The sequence below is a fragment of the Macaca nemestrina genome, chromosome 14 (assembly GCF_043159975.1).
Source record: "Macaca nemestrina isolate mMacNem1 chromosome 14, mMacNem.hap1, whole genome shotgun sequence".
NCBI classification, from domain to species: Eukaryota; Metazoa; Chordata; class Mammalia; order Primates; family Cercopithecidae; genus Macaca; species Macaca nemestrina.
The window spans coordinates 63,280,976-63,303,589 of record NC_092138.1 but is presented as its reverse complement, the minus strand read 5'-3'; the positions used below and the strand labels follow the sequence as shown (position 1 = coordinate 63,303,589).

Genomic DNA, 22,614 nt, shown 5'->3' with positions numbered 1-22,614 from the left:
AACTAGATGAGTTACTTAAATCTCCTTTAACCTCAATTTTTTTTTTTTTTTTTTTTTTTTTGACACGGAGTCTTACTCTGTTGCCCAGGCTGCAGTTCAGTGGCTTGATCTTGGCTCACTGCAACCTGCGCCTCCTGGGTTCAAGTGATTCTCCTGCCTCAGCCTCCAGAGTAGCTGGGACTACAGGTGTGCACCACCACACCTGGCTAATTTTTGTATTTTTAGTGGAGAGGGGTTTCACCATGTTAGCCAGGTTAGTCAGTCTTGAATTCCTGACTTCAAGTGATCCGCCCACCTCAACTTCCCAAACTGCCAACGTTACAGGCGTGAGCCACTGGGCCTGACTACGAACCTCAATTACAAAAAAAAGAAAAAAAAATTGTGAGACTTACAGAAAAGTTGCAATGGGAGTATGAATAATTACTGAATACCCTTCTTCCAGATTCCCTAGATGTTAACATTTCTATCACATCTCATTTATCCTGTTCTCTTTCTTTCCATACAGTTTATCCCCAGAAACGTTTGACAAGTAGTTGTGAATAAGGTTTTTCTTCACTTAATACCTCAGTGTGTTTTTTAAAAAACAAGGATCTTTTTACATAATTATAGTACAGTGATAAAAAATCAAAATCTACAGATCATACTTACATTTTTTCAATGGTCCTTATAATGCCTTTTTTTTTTTTGAGACACAATTTCACTTTGTTGTCCAGGCTGTAGTGCAGTGGTACGATCTCAGCTCACCACAACCTCCACCTCCTGGGTTCTAGCGATTGTCCTGCCTTAGCCTCCCGAGTAGCTGGGATTATAGGCGTGCGCCACCATGCCTGGCAAATTTTTATATTTTCAGTAGAAACAGGGTTTTGCCATGTTGGCCAGGCTGGTCTTGAACTCCTGACCTTAGGTGATCCTCCTTCCTTGACCTCCCAAAGTGCTGAGATTACAAGCATGAGCTACTGCGCCCAGCTGTAATGTCCTTTTTAGCTAATTAGATTGTGGAATATACATTGTATTCAGATGTCAACTCTCTTGTGAATTTATGTGACTATTCCACAAAATTATATGAACATTCCACAATTATGAAGTGATTGTAAGAATATTTGAAAATTGTGATATAACATGTCTTAGAAAAGGTATGCTTCCTGATCAACTGAAAAAATATGTAAAATTAAAGCAAAACTGTTGAACATTAATGAGAACAGGCTAGTAGACTGTTAATGTTTATTTTTGGTGGTGGGCATAAATAATCCTACTTTATTATTTACAATTTTTTTCTGGGTGACAGATCTAATTAAAAAAAATTTGGATTCATTTGAAAAATTTCACATTTTCCACTGTAAAAGCAGCTTAGTTCGTAATAAGCCATGCGAATGGATAAGAGATCCAGAGGAAGAGCTGTAGTGATACTACTTTTCTTGGCAAGATATTTTTCAACTTGAGACGTGACCTGGTGTATGTCACTAATGTTTATTGCAGGGGAGGGTGCACTGACCTTGTTTAACTTAAGAATTACCAGTTGACCCTGATTTTTCCTCTTTTTTCCCAAGCTGTACCGACCTCTTGACACTTCCTAGAGCTCAGCCTGGTAACTTCCCTATTATACTCTTATGTTTGGTTCTTTGTTTATCAAATATTTATTGAATTGTTTATCAAAGAAAATTATTTTTTTCTTGACAGGGTGTTTTATAAAGGTAAAAAATACTTAAAGTTCTCATTAAAATTTATTTTCATAAATATGCTAGTGTTAGTGTTACTATATTGTTATTGTTAAGTGGCTATTATGTGTATCGGCTATGCTTTCAGAAGTAGTCTGTCTAGGCCCTTTTAGGAATAAAAAAGATATTACTCAAGAGAAATACAGAGTATTTGTGTCATATAATACTTAAGCTGAAAAAGCTAAGTCTGAATAAATCAGTCATAGGCATTTACCTTACATATGGCAATGAATAGTGACTTTATAGTTAGAACTGTATGGGTGAAACAGTATCAAAATGATAATGTAGAAACATACATAAGCCCCAGACTGCCCCCTACAGCAGAATGCTATTATTAATAACTATTCTGCTTGAAATATTTGGTGAGATTCTTTCACTCATCCAGTGCTTTTTTGTTAATATTGTAATCGGGTCAGTAAGTGTTTCTTTAATTTTGTAAATCGTGCACGTTTACAAAGCACTGGCTATTCTCAGGCAGTTTTCAAGTTTAAATATTCTTGCCTTTAGAGTCATTATTTGTTCCTGGTTCCCCCACTCTGCCATTACTTTTTCATACTTTTTCCACAAAGATTTCAGCCATACTCCCTGACTTTGGTTTATCACTCTGACATTTCTGCATGAAGTAGTTTCTGTCTGAAATGTCTCGAAACCAGGGATGTTCTTATAATAATACTTACTGTGCAGTGCGTGGATGTCCACAACTAGTCCATAATTCTACTTTAAAAAAAATCTTTGTTGTAGCTCCTGTTTAACACATCTACCATCCCAAGCTGCCTCCTCCACTCCTTTTCTGTCTGCCAAAATCCCTCCCCACAATACTTTATTATGAAAATGGTCACACATGAAGAAAAATTGAGAGTTGTACAGTCAATACCTATACGTTCTGTTATCTTTTTGCTCTGTTTGTTTTATCACATATGTTTAGCCAACCATTATTTTATCTAACTTTTTAATGCTTTTCAAAGTAAATTAATTGATTAGTGGTACTCTTAATCACTTCAGAATGGATATCATTGACTAGAGTGTAGTATTTGTTTATTGTCTTTTTTTTTTTTTTTTGAGGCAGAGTTTCTGCCCTTGTTACCCAGGCTGGAGTACAGTGGTGCGATTTGGGCTCACTGCAGCCTCCACCTCCCAGGTTCAAGTGATTCTCCCACCTCAGCCTCCTGAGTAGCTGGGATTACAGGCATCTGCCATCACGACCGGTTTATTTTTCTATTTTTAGTTGCGACGGGGTTTCACCATGTTGGCCAGGCTGGTCTCAAATTCCTGACCTCAGGTGATCTGCCCACCTTGACCTCCCAAAGTGCTGGAATTACAGGTGTGAACCACCGTGCCTGGCTGTGTTTTTTTTTTTTTTTTTTTTAAATAGACAGGATCTCAGGCCAGGCGTGGTGGTTCATGCCTGTAATCCCAGCACTTTGGGAGGCTGAGGCAGGTAGATCACCTGAAGTGGGGAATCTGAGACCAGCCTGGTTAACATGATGAAACCCCATCTCTACTAAAAATACAAAAAATTAGCCAGGTGTGCTGGCGGACGCCTGTAATCCCAGCTTCTTGGGAGGCTGAGGCAGGAGAATCACTTGAACCTGGGAGGCGGATGTTGCATTGAGCGGAGATCGTGCCATTGCACTCCAGCCTGGGCAACAGAGCGAGACTCCATTTCAAAAAAAAAAAAAAAAAAAAAAAGAACAAGAAAAGAAAAATTGCCAGGTGGGGCATAGTGGCTCACACCTGTAATCCTAGCACTTTGGAAGGCCGAGGCGGGAGGCCAGATAGCTTGGGCCCAGGAGTTTGAGACAAGCCTAGATAACATAGCCAAACCTTTCCTATACAAAAATTCCCCAGAGGTGGTGGCCTGCCTCTGTAGTCCCAGCCAGTTAGGAGGCTGAGATGGGAGGATTGCTTGAGCCCTGGGAGGTGGAGGTTGCAGTAAGCAGAGGTTGCACCCAGCAGAGGTTGTACCCCTCCGTTTCAGCCTGGGTGACAGAATGAGACCCTGTCTCAATAAATAAATACATACATACATACATAAATAGCTAGCTAAACTATTCTCCAAAGTAGTTGAACCATTTGCTTTTCTGCCAGCAGAATTCCAGTTCTGCTGGCGTGAAATCCTCACCAACACTTGGTTGCCATGCCTAGTGTTTTGAATTGGTATAAAGGTAGACAGTGAAATAAAATGGAGAGTCCAGAAATAAACCTACTCATATGTCGACAACCAATTTTTGAGAGTCAGAGGCAATGTAGAGGGGAAAGGATGGCCTTTTCAGTAAATAGTGTGGGAACTATTGTATATCAATATGCAAATCATTCATAAAAACAAAAACTAAAACGGGTCATGGACTGAAAACCCCAAGCTTAAAGTTTATACAAGAAAATATGGGAGAAAATCTTCATGCTATTGGTTTAGTCAAAGATTTCCTAGATGTAGCAACAAAGGCATGATCCATAAAAGAACAAATGGATAAATTGGACTTTAGGAAAACTGAAAACTTATGGTTTCAAAAGATTGTTCAGAGAATGGAAAGACAAGCCACAGATCAGGAGAAAATCTTTGCATCTGATGAAGGACTTGTCACAAAATTTTGAAACAAAAATAAGGAAATAAGGAAATAACACATTTAACAAAGTGGACAAAAAGTGGAGCATGGTGGCTCATGCCTGTAATCTCAGCACTTTGGGAGGCTGAGGCAGGAGGATTACTTGAACCCAGGAGTTCAGGACCAGCATGGGCAACATAAACATAGGGAGACCTTGTCTCTACTAGAAATAAAAAAAAAATTGGTGAATGGGATGGCAGGAGCCTTTAGTTCTAGCTGCTTGAGAGGCTGAGGTTGAACAATTGCTTGACCCCAGGAGGTCAAGGCTTCAGTGAGCTGTGTTTGTACCATTGCACTCCAGCCTGGGTGACAGAGTAAGACCCTTATCTCAAAAAAGGACAAAAGATTTGAATGAAATTTCACTCAGGAAGGTATATGTGTTGCAAGTAAGTACATGAAAAGATCCTTTACTTCATTAGGCTTAGGGAAATCCATATTAAAATCACAATAACAGGCCAATACAAAACTTGTTAGAAAAGATAGGTCATTTCCGGCTGGGTGTGGTGGCTAATTCCTGTAGTCCCAGCACTTTGGGAGGCTGAGGCAGGTGGATCACCTGAGGTCAAGAGTTTGAGACCAGCCTGACCAAGTTGGAGAAACTCCGTCTCTGCTAAACAAACAAAATTAGCCGAGGCTGGTGGCACATGCCTATAATTCCAGCTACTTGGGAGGCTGAGGCAGGAGAATCTCTTGAACTCGGGAGGCAGAAGTTGCGGTGAGCGGAGATGGCACCATTGTACTCCAGCCTGCGCAACAAGAGCGAAACTCTGTCTCAAAAAAAAAAAGGAAATATATGTCATTTATTTTTCATGTGTTACATGGAGTATTTACATACATAAAGCGATTGTTCCCTGCTGGGCATGGTGGCTCACTCCAGTAGTCCCAGCACTTTGGGAGGCTGAGGTGGGAGGATCGCTTGAGTCCAGGAGTTCGAGACCAGCCTGGGTAACATAGTGAGATATGCCTCTACAAAAATTACAAACTTCTTATACTATATGGTAGCATAAGTGCTTGAATCTATTGGCTTACCAATAACATTTTGAACCGGGACACGGTGGCTCATACCTGTAATCTCAACACTTTGGGAGGCTGAGGTGGGAGGATTATTTGAGCTCGGGAGTTCAAGACCATCCTGGGTCAAATAGCGAGACCCTGTCTCCATAAAAAATATTTTTAAAAACATTTATAAGAAAAAAACCTTTATGGCTGGGTGTGGTGGCTTGCGTCTGTAATCCCAGCACTTTGGGAGGCTGAGGTGGGTGGACCACCTGAGGCCAGGGGTTCGAGACCAGCCTGGTCAACGTTACAAAACCCCATCTCTACTAAAAATACAAAAATTAGCTGACCGTGGTGGTGTGCACCTGTAATCCCAGCTACTTGAAGGGTGAGGCACAAGAATCGCTTAAACCCAGGAGGCAGAGGTTGCAGTGAGCCGAGTTTGTGCCACTGTGCTCCAGCCTAGGCGACAGAGCAAGATTATCTCAAAAAAAACCACCAATATTTTAGGGAAAAATTATTTTGGAATAATTCTAAGAGTTGTAAAAAAGTTGCAAAGAATGATAGAGATCGATATATTCACCCAGCTATCCTAAATGTTAACTTTTGTTTTTTTTTGAGACAGAGTCTCGCTGTGTCGCCAGGCTGGAGTGCAGTGGCAGGATCTTGGCTCACTGCAATCTCCACCTCCTGGGTTCAAGCCATTCTCCTGCCTCAGCCTCCCAAGTAGCTGGGACTACAGGCGCGCACCACTGTGATCAGCTAATTTTGTTTTTTTTTTTTTTTAGTAGAGATAGGATTTCACCATGTTGGCCAGGATGGTCTCGATCTCTTGACCTTGTGATCCTCCTGCCTTGGCCTCCCAGAGTGCTGGGATTATAGGCGGAAGCTACTTCGCCTGGCCTCCTTTTTACATAAAGGATTGCCTAACCTTTTCTGTAAGGTGTTAGATAGTATATATCTTACGCTTTGCAGTCTAGACATGATCTGTGTTGCATTTTTATTTTATTACATTTTTGAGACGTGGTCTCATGTTGGTCAGGCTGGTCTGGAACTCCTGACCTCAGGTGATCTGTCTGCCTCAGCCTCCCAAAGAACTGAGATTATACGCCTGAGCTACTGCACCCAGTTGATGACAGGGTTTTTTTTTTTTTTTTTTTTTTTTTTTTTTTTTTTTTTTTGAGACGGAGTCTCGCTCTGTCGCCCAGGCTGGAGTGCAGTGGCGCGATCTCAGCTCACTGCAAGCTCCGCCTCCCGGGTTCACGCCATTCTCCTGCCTCAGCCTCCCGAGTAGCTGGGACTACAGGCGCCCACAACCGCGCCCGGCTAATTTTTTGTATTTTTAGTAGAGACGGGGTTTCACCGTGGTCTCGATCTCCTGACCTTGTGATCCGCCCGCCTCGGCCTCCCAAAGTGCTGGGATTACAGGCGTGAGCCACCGTGCCCGGCCTGATGACAGGGTTTTTAACTTCTTTTGTGTTATGTTTTTATTGCTTCCACACAGAATCCTGGTTCAAAGGGAACCAGAAGGTGGTAGAATTAAATTATCCCAAAATTACTCATTTTCTGTGTCCCACTTTTTTTTTTTTTTTTTTTTTTTTTTTTGAGACAGAGTCTTGTTTTTGTTGCCCACGCTGGAGTGCAATGGCGTGATCTCGGCTCACTGCAACCTTCACCTCTTGGGTTCAAGCAGTTTTCCTGCCTCAGCCTCCCTGGTAACTGGGATTACAGGCATGCCCCATCCCCAGCCCGGCTAATTTTGTATTTGTATTTGTATTTTTGTTTTTTGAGATGAGTCTTGCTCTGTTGCCAGGCTGGAGTGCAGTGGCGCGATCTCGGCTCACTGCAACCTTCACTTCCCGGGTTCAAGCGATTCTCTTGCCTCAGCCTCCCAAGTAGCTGGGACTATAGGCATGCGCCACCATGCCCAGCTAATGTTGTATTTTTAGTAGAGATGTAGTTTTACCATGTTGCCCGAGATGGTCTTGATCTCTTGACCTTGTGATCCACCTGCCTTGGCATGCCAAAGTGCTGGGATTATAGGAGTGAGCCACCGTGCCCTGCCTTGTGTCCCATTTTTGTGTATAGAACATTCTAAGAATAGCAATACTAATACTAACACCTTATTTTCCCCATTCTTACCCCAATCTCTCCCTCTCCCACTCCCAATACTGTTTTTTTAATTTACCAGAGTTCTGGGTATGGAGAAATTAGGGATGATCCTTTATTTCAGAGGCCTCCATAAATGTTAGCTTGTTTTTATAAAGTATCATCAGTGGCATCAGGATTTGATGCACTAAACATAAATGTTTATGTTCTCCCTGCTGGAGGAACAAGGTCTGTATCAGTCTTTCTTCCTGTGTATCTTTTCTGAATTTAGAAATTTTAACCTTATTCAAGCTGTATTTCAGTTGACTTGAAATCAACTGATAGAGCAAATATCTAATCAGATATTTTTTGCATCCTTTTTTGAGGGAACTTTGGTTCAGTTCATTTGGGCTTTATTTTGAACTCACCTCCGGGTTCAAGTGATTCTCTTGCCTCAGCCTCCTGAGTGGCTGGGATTATAGGCGCGTGCCACCATGCCTGGCTAATTTTTGTATTTTTAGTAGAGACGGTGTTTCACCATGTTGGTCAGGCTGCCCTCAAACTCTTGACCTCGTGATCCACCCGCCTTGGCCTCCCAAAGTCCTGGGATTACAGGCATGAGCCACCGCGCTTGGCCCTCTTCTTTTTATTTTTAAAATTTTTTTTGAGACTCTTGTCGCCCAGGCTGGAGTGCAGTGGCAGGATCTCGGCTCACTGCAAGCTCCGCCTTCCGAGTTCACACCATTCTTCTGCCTCCGCCGTCCGAGTAGCTGGGACTGCAGGTGCCTGCCACCACGCCCGGTTAATTTTTTGTATTTTTAGTAGAGACAGGGGTTTCACGTGTTAGCCAGATGGTCTTGATCTCCTAACCTCATGATCCGCCCGCCTCGGCCTCCCAAAGTGCTGGGATTATAGGCGTGAGCCACCGCGCAGGCCCTGGCTCTCTTCCTTTTAAAATAATTGTGTCACTAGGATGGTTCAGCGTATGCACATCAATGAACAGGATGCATCTCATTAAGAAAAACAAGGACAGGCCAGGCGCGGTGGCTCACACCTGTAATCCCCAGCATTTTGGGAGGCCGAGGCATGCGGATCACGAGGTCAGGAGATGAGACCATCTTGGCTAAAACGGTGAAACCCTGACTGTACTAAAAATTAAAAAAATTAGCCGGGCGTGGTGTTGGACGCCTGTAGTCCCAGCTACTCGGGAGGCTGAGGCAGGAGAACAGCGTGAACACAGGAGGCGGAGCTTACAGTGAGCCAAGATCATGCCACTGTACCCCAGCCTGGGTGACAGAGCGAGACTCCGTCTCAAAAAAAAAAAAAAGAAAAACAAGGACAAAAAACATATGATCATTTCAATAAACATTGAAAAATGTATGTGAAAAAATTCAACATCCGTTTGTGGTAAAGATTATCAACAACTTGAGTGTGGAAGGAACATACCTCAACATAATAAAGGCTATTTTTTTTTTTGAGACAGGGTCTCCCAGGCTGGAATGTAATGATGTGAACGTGGCTCACTGTAGCCTCGACCTCCTAAGCTCAAGAGATCCTCCTGTCTCAGCCTCTCGGGTAGCTGGTACTACTGGTGTGCACTACCATACCTGGCTCATGTTTTATTTTTTGTAGAGACAGCCTCTCACCAAGTTACCCACAGGGCTGGTTTCAAACTCTTAGGCTCAAGGGATCTGCCTGCCTCAGTCTCCCAAAGTACTGGGATTATAGGCATGAGTCACTGCACCTGGCCTCACTTCAGCAGAGTACTAGAAGTTCTAGCCAGAGCAAATAGGCAAGAGAAGGAATTAAAGGGGTTTAGATTGCAAAGGAAGAAGTCATATTATATTCTTATTTATAGATGACATATTGTATTTAGAAAAACCTAAAAACTCCACCAAACAACTGTTAGAACTGAGAAATGAATCTAGTGAAGTTGCAGGATACAAAATCAACAACAAAATTTAGCCTTTATGTATATCAACAGCAAAACAGTTGTACTCTGTCTACGTTGTTTAGGTACTCATTATATAGTATATGCTTCTCCTTTAGTCATTTAGTATTAGTTCTACAATAATATGTTTAGTAGTCACTGTCAATACTTAAGTCAGTTTCTCTAGTCATTTTGATTGTCTGAACCCATTGGTTTTGTTGATTCCTCTGGAAAGGATTACGAGAACAATATTCCTTCTGTTCTTTGGTGTTGTTCACAATTTATACCTTTTATACTTGCGTAGAACATCAGTTTTGTTGGCTCTAAGTGCTAGGCCCACATTTTCTTTATGTATCTTTTTTTTGTTTGTTTTTTGGGACAAGGTCTCACTTTGTCACCCAGACTGGAGTGCAGTGGCACGGTCACGCTCACTGCTCCCTTGACCTCCTGGGCTCAGATAATCCTCCTACTTCAGCCTGTTGAGTAGCTGGGACCACAGGTGCGTGCCACTGTACTAGTTAGTTTTTGTATTTTTTTGTGAAGACGGATTTTGCTGTGTTGTGCAGGCTGGTCTCAAACGCCTGAGCTCAAGCACCCTGCCTGCCTCAGCCTTCCGAAGTGCTGTTATTACAGGTGTGAGCTGTGGTGCCTATCTTGTTTTTTTCTTGCACAAAGCATTGCTCTTGACAAGTTTGTTTTTACTCTAATTTCATTCTCTTCTGGGTCTCTTGCCATTTCTGCCTAGTTGTCCTGTGGATGCTTGTTCTTTTAGAGTCCAGTTCTTCTTTTTTTTTCGTTTTTGGATGAGTCTCGCCCTGTCTCCCAGGCTGGAGTGCAATGGTGTGATCTCGTCTGACTGCAACCTCTGCCTCCCGGGTTCAAGCGATTCTCCTGCTTTGGCTTCCCAAGTAGCTGGGATTACAGGTGCACGCCACCATGCCCAGCTAATTTTTTTGTATTTTTAGTAGAGATGGGGTTTCACTGTGGTGGCCAGCCTGGTCTTGAACTCCTGACCTCAAGTGATCTGCCCACCTCAGCCTCCCAGAGTGGTGGGATTACAGGCGTGAGTCACCACACCTGGCCAGAGTCCAGTTCTTAAACTAAAGAATGTCTTAGTGTGGACTGACTAGTTAGGGATTGATATTCTCAAATACAATGTATTTTCATTGACATATTTACACATTTTTTGGTTTGTTTTCCAGACATTTTTCTTAAATTTTAGTTTTAAGGATCTGTACTGTATTTTTATTATTTGGCAGCTTATTGTCCATAGCTTTAAGTTGGGTGTCTTTTGCCTATCTTCAGTGTTTGGCACTTTGCTTTCTTTTCTCCCGTTCCTATTTTTCTCTTCATTTCTTTTTCCTTTTATTTCCTTTTTACAGGAAAAAAATTTGCCCAGTTTTATTCTCTGTTATCGTTGAGGCATTAATTGCTAAGTTTTGTATTCCTTGTAGTTTAGACTCCATTTTCATATTTCATATTCTTTAAATAATTATTTCTTGAGTTCTGTAATTTAAAGAAGAAATAGGAAAACTTAGAGATATGTTATTCTTTTATCAGATTTTTTTTTTTTTTTTTTTTTTTTGAGACAAGGTCTTGCCCTGGCTTCCAGGCTTGAGTGCAGTGGTACGATCTGGGCTCACTGCACCCTCTGCCTCCCAGGTTCAAGCAATTCTCGCACCTCAGCCTTCCAGGTAGCTGAGACTTGATTCTTGTGCCTCAGCCTCCTGAGTAGCTAGGATTTCAGGGTCGTGCCACCACGCCCGGCTAATTTTGTATTTTTAGTATAGATGGGGTTTCACCATGTTGGCCAGGCTGGTCTTGAACTCCTGACCTCAAGTGATCCACCTGCCTCGGCCTCCCAAAGTGCTGGGATTACAGGCCTGAGCTACCATGCCCGTCTGTTGTTTTCAATGGGATTTAAGAAAAAGGTGATGCAAGAAGTGTCTGATTTTTAAATTTTTTGTAAAGATGGGGATCTCACTATGTTGCCCAGGCTGGTCTCCTCCTGTCTCAGCCTCCCAGAGTGCTGGGATTATAGGTATGAGTCACCGTATCCAGCCTTAAAGTTTCCTTTTTTCCCCTTTTTTTGGTGACCAAGTTGTTCTGTCGCACAGGCTGGAATGCAGTGGCGCCATCTTGGTTCACTGCAACCTTGACCTCATTGGACTAAGGTGATCCTCCCACCTTAGCCTCTGGGATAGCTGGGACTACAGGCACTTATCACCACACTTGGCTAATTTTTCTGTTTTTTTTTTTTTTGTAGAAATGAGATTTTGCAGTCTTAATAGTGAGCTAAGAAAAATTACACCAAATATAGGCCATTTTAAGTAATTAAATTAGCTTTTTTAAAAAGTTCATTATGCCCATTTTGGGAAAGGTTTTTTTTTTGTTTTTTGTTTTTTGTTTTTTTTTTTTTTTTTTGAGGCGGAGTCTCGCTCTGTCACCCAGGCTGGAGTGCAGTGGCGCGATCTCGGCTCACTGCAAGCTCCGCCTCCCGGGTTCCCGCCATTCTCCTGCCTCAGCCTCCCGAGTAGCTGGGACTACAGGCGCCGCCACCACGCCCGGCTAATTTTTTTGTATTTTTAGTGGAGACGGGGTTTCATTGTGTTAGCCAGGATGGTCTCGATCTCCTGACCTCGTGATCTGCCCGTCTCGGCCTCCCAAAGTGCTGGGATTACAGGCTTGAGCCACCGCGCCCGGCCATTGGGAAAGGTTTTGAGGAGGCAGGTTCTCTTATTTACGGCTCATTGAGTATATATCTTTACAGCCTTTGTGCAGAGCATTTTTGTGGAGATGATTTTAAACTCCTTTTAACACTGGTAGACATTTATTTGACCCTGTTGTTTTACTTTGTTGTATTCATTCTTAGAAAGCTGTCATTGGGGCTGGACGTGGTGGCTCATACCTGTAATCCCAGCACTTTGGGAGACTGAGGCGGGCAGATCACCTGAGGTCAGGAGTTCAAGACCAGCCTGACCAACATGATGAAACCCTGTCTCTACTAAAAATACAAAAATTAGCTGGGCACTGTGGCTTGTGCCTGTAATCCCAGCTACTTGGAAGGCTGAGATACTAGAATTGCTTGAACCAGGCAGGTAGAGGTTGCAGTGAGCCGAGATTGTGCCACTGCACTCCAGCCTGGGCAACAAGAGTGAAACTCAGTCTCAAAAAAAAAAGAAATCTATCTTTGGCCGTGCATGGTGGTTCATGCATGTAATCCCAGCACTTTGGGAGGGCAAGGCAGGAGGCTCATTTGAGGTCAGGAGTTCAAGACCAGCTTGAATAACATGATGAAACCTCATCTGTATTAGAAATAGTAAAAATTAGCCGGGCGTCGTGGCGAACACCTGTAATCTCAGCTACTGGGGAGGCTGAGGTGGGAGAATCGCTTGAACCTGGGAGGTGGAGGTTGCAGAGGATCCCTTGAATCTGGGAGGCAGAGGTTGCATTGAGCCGAGATCACACCATTGCACTCTAGCCAGAGCAACAGAACAAGACTGTGTCTCAAAAAAAAAAAAAAAAAAAAAAAAAAAAAAGCTATCTTTGATGTGTGTTCTGATTCGGGTATAAGAATGGACCTCAGCCTGCCGCAGTGGTGCACACCTGTAATCACAGCACTTTGGGCGGCCAAGGTGGGCAGATCACTCAAGGTCAGAAGTTCAAGACCAGCCTGACCAACATGATGAGACCCCGTCTCTACCGAAACCAAAAATTAGCAGGGCGTGGTGGCATGCCTGTAGTCCCAAGCACGAGAATTGTTCGAATCTAAGAGGCGGAGGTTGCAGTGAGCCAAGAGCACGCCACTGCAAGGTAACAGAAGGAGACTTTGTCTCCAAAAAAAAAAAAAAAAAAAAAAAAAAAAAAAAAAGGATCTCTGGCAGTGTTTTTGTAGTAATAAAAATTTGTAGAGTAAGAAAGATATAGGCCGGGTACTGTGGTTTACACCTCTAATCCTAGCGCTTTGGGAGGCCAAGGTGGAGGAATTGCTTAAGCTCAGGAGTTCAATACCAACCTGGGTAACATGGTGGAACCTTGTTTATACTGAGAACAAAACATTAACCAGGTGTGGTGTTGTGCACCTGTATTTCCAGCTATTGGGGTAAATTGGTGGGCGGGGGGGTGGAGTGCATGAGGTGGGAGGATTGCTTGAGCCTGGGAGGCAGCTGTAGTGAGTGCTGATTTTGCCACTGCACTCCAGCCTGGCCAACACAGTGAAACTCTGTCTTCAAAAGTAAGGCCAGGCTCGGTGGCTCACACCTGTAATCCCAGCACTTCGGGAGGCTGAGGTGGGCGGATTATGAGGTCAGGAGTTCAAGACCAGCCTGACCAACATGGTGAAACCCGGTGTCTACTAAAAATACAAAAATTAGCTGGGTGTGGTGGCACGTGCCTGTGGATCCTAGCTGCTCAGGAGGCTGAGGCAGGAGAATCGCTTGAACCTGGGAGGCGGAGGTTGTAGTGAGCCAAGATCCTGCCACTGCACTCCAGCCTGGGCGACAGAGCGAGACTGTCTCAAAAAAAAAAAAAAAAAAAAAAGCACCTATGCAGTGGATTGTCATGTAGCATTAAACCTGATATAGATATTCATAATAAGTTGTGTGTTTGTGAGTGATTCTACGTAGTAGTATGTTAAATATTCTGTTTTTGATAAAAGAGGAAAATAGCCAGGTGTGGTGGCTCATGCCTGTAATTGCAACTCTTTGGGAGGCAGAGTGGGAGGATTGCTTGAGTTCAGGAGTTTGAGACCGGCATGGGCAACACAGTGAGACCTGTCTCTACCAAAACAGCAACAACAACAACAACAAATTAGCCAGGCATGGTGGCTGCCATGGTTGCTACTCAGGAGGCTGAGGTCAGAGAATTGCTTGAACCTGGGAGGTCGAGGCCTTGGTGAGCTGTGATTGTGCCACAGCATTCCAACCTAGGCCACAGAGTGAAACCCTGTTTTTTGTTTGTTTGTTTGTTTTTTAATGAAAAAAATATGAATACCAAATACATAAATAGTTTTGGTGTTAGATGGTCACCTTATGGATTTTTCAATTTTTCTTGTGTTTGACATGTAAAGCTTATAATTTAAGAAACTTTAATGACGGGAAGGGATGAACATCAGTGGTGCTTGTATTGGAACAAGGCTACCTGAATCTGCTGGATAATGAGTATGGTACATTTTTTAGGTTTGAAACACTGGGAGCAGAAAATAATAGTATTAGGGAAAACAGGCAAACTTCATATAGGCTTCTTGCAGCAGGGACACCAACAGTCTACTTTCATTTTGTGAAAATTGATTATATGAATTGGAGTTATCTTGTCATACCCAACTAAATTTAGAGTCAGTGGACCAAGGGTTATGGTAAAAAAGTGCTTGGGGCACAGAGCGCTTGCCCAGGGATTATATTGCAAGCCAGCTGCCCCAATGACATGCTGTAACCTTAAATCCAGTTTTACCTACTAGCTGTTGAGATGAACTCTTGTGACTCTAAGTCTGGTTTTACCAACCGTCTTCACTCACCAATCAGAGCTTACCAGCTCCCGAAAGCTTTAGTAGTTCCAGCGAGTTTTCTTTCAAAACTAGGTCATGTTTATTTTTCTAATAAAACTCCCAACCTTGTTTGGACACACGGGAGGCCACCCTATTATGTATGTATGTATGTCCTGGATTGTAATCCTACTTATATATTCTTCCCAAATAAAACCTTTTTTACTTAGAGATTTGTTTCTTTCTATATTTTTGACTTTAACAGTTCATAACAAGTTACCATTACTCCAAACCCAAATGTGTAATGTGGAAATGCCATCTTTTAAAAACTCATCTCTTGCTTTGCTTTTCCCTTTTACTTCATCTAGTTAGCACGACATTGGTGCTCTTGGCTGTGGCACTGGGATTTCTTGGTTGTTATGGTTCAGGAAAATGATTGTCTGATTTAGGGATAGTGAGAGTATATGTAAGGTCCTTACATGTACAGGGAACAATTGTGGTAATTTTTAATAAGTGTAGACATTGAATTTCTGTACCAGTGTCTTTCTGGGTATAATGTAGCAGTACTGTGGCAGTTAAACTGAGGTCTCAGCAGGCATAGGTTGGGATGAACAGGCCAAAGCACCTGGAATTTGTATAATCACCCACCCACATGGCCTGGAAAGGCCTTTTGAAAAGTGCTTTAAAATGCAAAAAATGTCAACAACTCCCCTTTATCCCACTTTAGTCAAGATTATTTGAAATGAGTGTATATAAAAAACTGAGAATAAAAGCTGTCTATTAGTTCCTTATGGCTTTTTTCCTCTAAGATCTTTTTGTAAACTGTTCAGCTTTTTAAATACTTATGTTGGGAGTTAGTATAGACTTGGTTAATGAGGCAACTTAAACTATTTTGGAGTAATTTTCGATTTAGTAGACTGTTGTACAGAGATGATACAGATTGTTCCTGTATATTCCTCACCTAATTTCCCTGTTGTAATAATTACAGTACCTTTGTTAAAACTAAGAAACTAGACAGGCACATTGCAAAATCACTCCACAAATGAATAACTTTCTTTAGAACTTTTCTGATTTTTTGTTGCTAAAAACATCAGAAAACGAAACTTAGTAATGTGATCGAAAAAATATTTTGAGTGACAAAAGTAACTGGAAGTAAGTTTTCTGCAACTAGCTAGATGTGGTGGTGCATACCTGTAATCCAAGCTACATGGGAGGCTGAGGCAGCAGGATCTCTTGAAGTCAGGAGTTGGAGGCTGCAGTGAGCTATGATGGCATCACTGCATTGCAGTCTGAGGGGACAGAATGACACCCTACCTTTTTTTTTGTTTTTTTGTTTTTTTGTTTTTTTTTTCTTTTTTGAGACGGAGTCTCGCTCTGTCACCCAGGCTGGAGTGCAGTGGCGCGATCTCAGCTCACTGCAAGCTCCGCCTCCTGGGTTTATGCCATTCTCCTGCCTCAGCCTCCTGAGTAGCTGGGACTACAGGCGCCCGCCACCGCGCCCGGCTAATTTTTTGTATTTTTAGTAGAGACGGGGTTTCACTGTGGTCTCGATCTCCTGACCTCGTGATCCGCCCACCTCGGCCTCCCAAAGTGCTGGGATTACAGGCGTGAGCCACCGCGCCCGGCCTACCCTACCTTTAAAAATTAAATAAATACGTAAATAAAAACTTTAAGAAATTGTGATTTAGGCTGGGCATGGTGGCTCACGCCTGTAATCCCAGCACTTTGGGAGGCCGAGGCAGGTGAATCACCTGAGGCCAGGAGTTTGAGACCAGTGTGGCCAACATGGTGAAACCCCGTCTCTACTAAAAATACAAAAACTAGCTGGGCATGGTGGTGCATGCCTGTAGTCCCAGCTACTCTGGACGCTGAGGCAGGAGAATCAGTTGAACCTGGGAGGCGGAGGTTGCAGAGTCAAGATCGCGGCACTGCACTCCAGCTGGGCTAACAGCACGAGACTCCATCTCAAAAAAAAAAAAAAATTGTGAAGAGGGTAACTTTTGCCAGATGCAGTGACTCAGGCCTGTAATCCTAGCACTTTGGGAGGGTGAGGTTAGAGGATCACTTGAGCCCAGGAGTTCAAGACCAGCCTGGGCAACATAGTGAAACCCTGTCTCTTAGAAAAACAAAATTATTGTGTATTAAAAAAAAGATAAAGTAACTTTAAAAATATTTTTAGTTTAGCTAAATACAGCTTTTTTTCCTTCAGAACTAACCAGCATACCTTTTTAGACCTGACAACAGCTTTGTTGACACAAAGTCTAGTTCTAAGCCTGTGTCTGGGCAGTTGTTTGCGTTACCTTTTAATTTTTCTTTTTTTTTTTTTTGAGACGGAGTCTCGCTCTGTCGCCCAGGCTGGAGTGCAGTGGCCGGATCTCAGCTCACTGCAAGCTCCGCCTCCCGGGTTCGGGCCATTCTCCTGTCTCAGCCACCTGAGTAGCTGGGACTACAGGCGCCCGCCACCTCGCCCGGCTAGTTTTTTGTATTTTTTAGTAGAGACGGGGTTTCACCGTGTTAGCCAGGATGGTCTCGATCTCCTGACCTCGTGATCCGCCCGTCTCGGCCTCCCAAAGTGCTGGGATTACAGGCTTGAGCCACTGCGCCCGGCAATTTTTCTTTTATTATTTTTTTGCCTACCAACTACCGCTAACAATTTCATTAATTTTTAAGCCTTTTTTTTTTTTTAATCTTTTAAAAAATTAAATAGAGACAGGGTCTCTCTGTGTTGCCCAGGCTAGTTTCAAACTCCTGGGCTCAAGCAGTTCTTCTACCTTGGCTTCCTAAAGACATGAGCCACCATGCCCGGCCAAAAAGTTTTCATTATTTTTTGTTTTTCTGCTTTCTTTTGAGCTGATTTCCCCGACCCTGCCAAGGGAAAGAAAATTCAAATAAGTCATATGGCCAGTTAAGATGAACAATAACTTTAGGTCATTTGGTCAAAGGAATAGGTCCTTTATGTTACTTAATTTGATGCTTATTTTTCCTATGGGAACAGGTTGAGAGGCCTAAATTCAGGGTCTTTTATTTGTTTTTACTTAGTGTTTCTAGTGCTTGAGAGCCTTATCTGTTTGACCCAGATTTTGGAATCTAACTTAAGCTTTTGGTTTTCAAATCCTTAACAATTGTATGTACTTTCCAGGCAACAGCTGAACAGATGCGTCTTGCTCAAGTGATCTTTGATAAGAATGATTCAGATTTTGAAGCTAAAGTTAAGCAGGTATGTTTCTGGCAAAGGATATCATCATTTTTGTAATCTGTTTGGATTGTGCTTAAAGGGATAATTTCAGTAAAGATTTTTGTTTTAAAGTGTTACTTCTAGCTTCTAGTCTCACCTGAAATCTGTGTATTGGATTTTGGACTTGTGATTAAATACCTTTATTGGTGGGCAAGCAAAAGAATTGAATATGTTCACCTACCTTACAATACAATCTTTCTGAGTTATTAGTGTTTACATGTGAACATTGAACCAGACATTTCTGTAAGCACACTGAGATTTTCCTATACGTATATACATAGAAAGTATATCTAACATTTGGCACAGTCTCTGGGAATTTTGTTTAATGTTAGGGATGAACTGAATTACCTTTTAAAAAATTTCTTTTCATAGAGACATGATCTCGCTCTATTGCCCAGGCTGGAGTGCAGTAGTGCTATCGTAGTTTACTGCAGCCTCAAACTCCTAGGCTCACGCTATCCTGCTGCTTCAGTCTCCTGAGTAGCTATGATGACAGATGTTCATCACCATGCCCAGCTAATTTTTAAAATATTTGTAGAGACAGAGTCCTGCAATGTTGCCTAGACTGGTCTTGAACTCCTGGGCTCAAGCAATCTGCCTTGGCCTCCCAGAGTGCTGGGATTACAGGATTACTGGCCTGAATTGCCATTTCAGACATGGTTGTGATTTCATACTCTCGTTGGAAAAATACAAAATTAAATTTTAGGGCAATGTCTTCATTTCAAACTTTAATAAGAGGTATATTTGATAACTTAATCTTAATTTCCAACTCTACTTTGCTGACTTTGTTTCTTATCAAGATTCTAGAAACGAAGCTGTAACCCCTATCTCAGTGCCAGATATTCCTACTCTTAGTAGATGTCATCTAATAATTGTTCTTTGGAGTAAATGTCTCACAATGAAATCTTGTCTTGTCTCACAAGAAATCATAGATTTCCTTCTCTGGAATGAGATCTTCATACAGTTTGAGATACACTTATATATAGTACATCACCTTTTATCTGAATAGTATAGATAGAGCATTGGCCCAGGAGTTCAGAGATTTAAGTTCCAACTGTAGTTCTGTCAGTAATCTGACCACTGGGGTAATTTTGATGCTGACTGTATGTCTTTTTTTTTTTTTTTTTTTTTTTTTGAGACGGAGTCTCGCGCTGTCACCCAGGCTGGAGTGCAGTGGCCGGATCTCAGCTCACTGCAAGCTCCGCCTCCCGGGTTCACGCCTTTCTCCTGCCTCCGCCTCCCGAGTAGCTGGGACTACAGGCGTCCGCCACCTCGGCCGGCTAGTTTTTTGTATTTTTTAGTAGAGACGGGGTTTCACCGTGTTAACCAGGATGGTCTCGATCTCCTGACCTCGTGATCCGCCCGTCTCGGCCTCCCAAAGTGCTGGGATTACAGGCTTGAGCCACCGCGCCTGGCCTGTATGTCTTAAAAATTGTATGTTGCAGGCATTCACTTAGTACAGATCATTGATAAAAATGAGACTTTTATTAGTAGCTATCCAAAGACTGAAGCGTCAGAAAGCTATAGAGTATGCAGAACTTTTGCTGCTTGATAAAATGAAAAGATGAAAGCAGAGAGGCCAAATGGTATAGTGCAGAGAGCTGTGATTATGAGATGAGGAGGCCTGGGTTCTAGATGGGCTTTGCTATTAATTACCTTTGTGACCATAGACAAATCACTTGATATGTTGGGATCAAGCTATTTTGAACTTCAACTAGTACATACTAAAATAGTTAAATGTAGTTAAAATGCAATAGATGTTAAATCATAGGTTTATTCACTGATACTTGAGAAACCTGCATTTTGCCTAGTCTGTGATTGTTCTAGTGATGAAAACGCTAAGTAACAAGTATCCCTTGCTAATGATGATAAACTGAAGAGTTTCTTTCATCATTACTTCAAGCATAGCACCGTGTTGAAGATCCTTGAGAAAATAATATGTCTAGGAGTGTGTTTTGTGATAGTAGCAGAATTCCACTAGTAAGACTTTAGGGTGTTATGTAACTTAGTATGTATATGGAATTATATTTTTGTTTTCTTTTTTTGGTGGGGAGACAGGGTCTCTATCTGTCTCCTGTGCTATAGTACAGTGGCACAATCATGGCTTATTGCAGCCTTCACCTCCAGGGCTGAAGCGATCCTCCTACCACCACGATCATTTAAATTTTTGTAAAGATCAGGTCTCACTATATTGCTCAGGCTTGTCTCGAACTTCTGGGCTCAAGTGATCCTCTCATCTCTGCCTCCCAAAGTGTTGATTATAGGCGTGAGCTGCTGCGGCTGGCCGTTGAAGTGTTCTAATCCAAATGGTGAAAGCCAATATGTGGAATATTATCCCTGACAAAAAATTTGTATTGGATTTTCCATGAATGGTGACCATGTACTCTTATAGTTCTACCTCATATTTAAGTTTAGGAATCCTGTGTCCTTGAATTAAATTTGATTATTCAGATACCTGATCTTGGGTATTCTGAGAATGTTGGTACGTATGTATGTGCTGCTGATTAATGATCTGCTCCTTGGTCAACTTGGAGGAAGATTGATTTTTAGTTAAATTCTACCAGTGTTAGTGAAAGGACATGCATGGAATGGCCACAAAAAAAATAAAACGTGTCTTCATTGTAAACTCAGAGTCTAGAAGAGGCTATCTTCATGTAGAAGGATTATGTAATTCTGTATTTGTATAGAAGAGTCTTAATATAACATCAAGTGCCAGTTTTTGGTTGCCTCTAACCATTTTCTGATATATTCACTAGCTTATGGAAGTGACAGGGAAAAATCAGGATGAATGCATAGTGGCCCTACATGATTGTAATGGAGATGTGAACAAAGCTATCAATATATTGCTGGAAGGGAATTCAGACACAGTAAGTATTATTAATTGATTTGCATTGTTTACATTTGTCTACAATTCCATAGCACATTTTCAACTTCACCTTGGTTGGGGGTGGGGATGGAATGGATTATGGTGCCATTCCATATTTGTTTTAAGTTCCAGAAAGAACGATTACCTGAAAAGACTGTTTTTGTTATGTATGGTTTCTTCATGAAGTCATAGAATCTGAAGACTTGAAGGAGAACTTGGTGATCTACTCCAGCCTTACAGTTTCCAAAAATCTCTAGACCTGTGTGTATTTTCACCACCCTCACCTGAAAAGCATCTCTTGGCTCTGTTGCTTATGTTTCTTCATCTCAGTCCTCACCTCTAATTACTTCTTACATCTCTAGCATAACAGAAAACCAGAATTGCTGGTATATGTATTTGCTTATGTGGAATATTAAGTTTTCTTTATTTTTTAATTTTGTTTTGTTTTATTTTATTTTATTTTAATTTTTTTTTTTTTTTTTTTTTTTTTGAGACGGAGTCTCGCTCTGTAGCCCAGGCTGGAGTGCAGTGGCCGGATCTCAGCTCACTGCAAGCTCCGCCTCCCGGGTTCACGCCATTCTCCGGCCTCAGCCTCCCGAGTAGCTGGGACTACAGGCGCTGCCACCTCGCCCGGCTATTTTTTGTATTTCTTAGTAGAGACGGGGTTTCACCGTGTTAGCCAGGATGGTCTCGATCTCCTGACCTCGTGATCCACCCATCTCGGCCTCCCAAAGTGCTGGGATTACAGGCTTGAGCCACCGCGCCCGGCCTAATTTTTTTTTTTCTTTTTTTTTTTTTGAGACGGAGTCTTGCTCTGTCGCCCAGGCTGGAGTGCAGTGGCGGGATCTCGGCTTGCTGCAAGCTCCGCCTCCCGGGTTGACACCGTTCTCCTGCCTCAGCCTCCCGAGTAGCTGGGACTACAGGCGCCCACCACCTCGCCTGGCTAGTTTTTTTTGTATTTTTTAAGTAGAGATGGGGTTTCACCATGTTAGCCAGGATGGTCTCGATCTCCTGACCCTGTGATCCGCCCGTCTCGGCCTCCCAAAGTGCTGGGATTACAGGCTTGAGCCACCGCGCCCGGCCTTTAATTTTAGTTTTTTGAGACAGAGTCTCACTCTGTCACCCAGGCTGGAGTGCAGTGGCTTGATCTCGGATCACTGCAAGCTCCGCCTCCTGGGTTCACACCATTCTCCTGCCTCAGCGTCCCAAGTAGCTGGGACTATAGATACCCGCCACCTCGCCCGGTTAAGTTTTTTGTATTTTTAATAGAGACGGGGTTTCACCGTGTTAGCCATGATGGTCTCGATCTCCTGACCTCGCGATCTGCCCACCGGCCTCCCAAAGTGCTGGGATTACAGGTGTGAGCCACCATGCCTGGCCTTTTTTTTTTTTTTTTTTTTTTTTTTGAATATTGGGTTAAGTTTGGTGAGCTTGCAGGCTCATGAGCTCAGGCCTTGGATTTTAAGAAGGATGCAGCTAAAGCTACACCAGGCACTTGTCAGCCCTAAAACTATGCTCTCTGTGTGTATGTATTTATATTTAAATATTATATAATATAGTTTATATATATATATTTATTTATTTTTATTTTTTGAGACGGAACTTCACTCTGCCACCCAGGCTGGAGTGCAGTAGTGCGATCTTGACTCAGTACAACCTTCGTCTCCTGGGTTCAAGTGATTCTTTTGCCCCGGCCTCCCAG

At 42.6% G+C, this 22,614-nt stretch overlaps 1 protein-coding gene across 3 annotated transcripts in view; it reads left to right on the top strand.

Annotated features, from left to right (window-relative positions):
- The window catches only part of LOC105485672 (ubiquitin associated protein 2), a 138,388-nt gene that overhangs the window by 38,049 nt on the left and 77,725 nt on the right, over nucleotides 1-22,614 (top strand). For 2 of the 3 annotated variants that reach the window (XM_011748011.3, XM_071077921.1), the window contains 2 exons: nucleotides 17,951-18,028; nucleotides 20,803-20,913. In XM_011748011.3, coding sequence (XP_011746313.1) covers nucleotides 17,951-18,028; nucleotides 20,803-20,913 — 189 coding nt within the window. Of the gene's footprint in view, nucleotides 1-1,547; nucleotides 1,586-17,950; nucleotides 18,029-20,802; nucleotides 20,914-22,614 lie in introns of all 3 variants that reach the window. The other variant, XM_071077920.1, reaches the window with a different exon arrangement.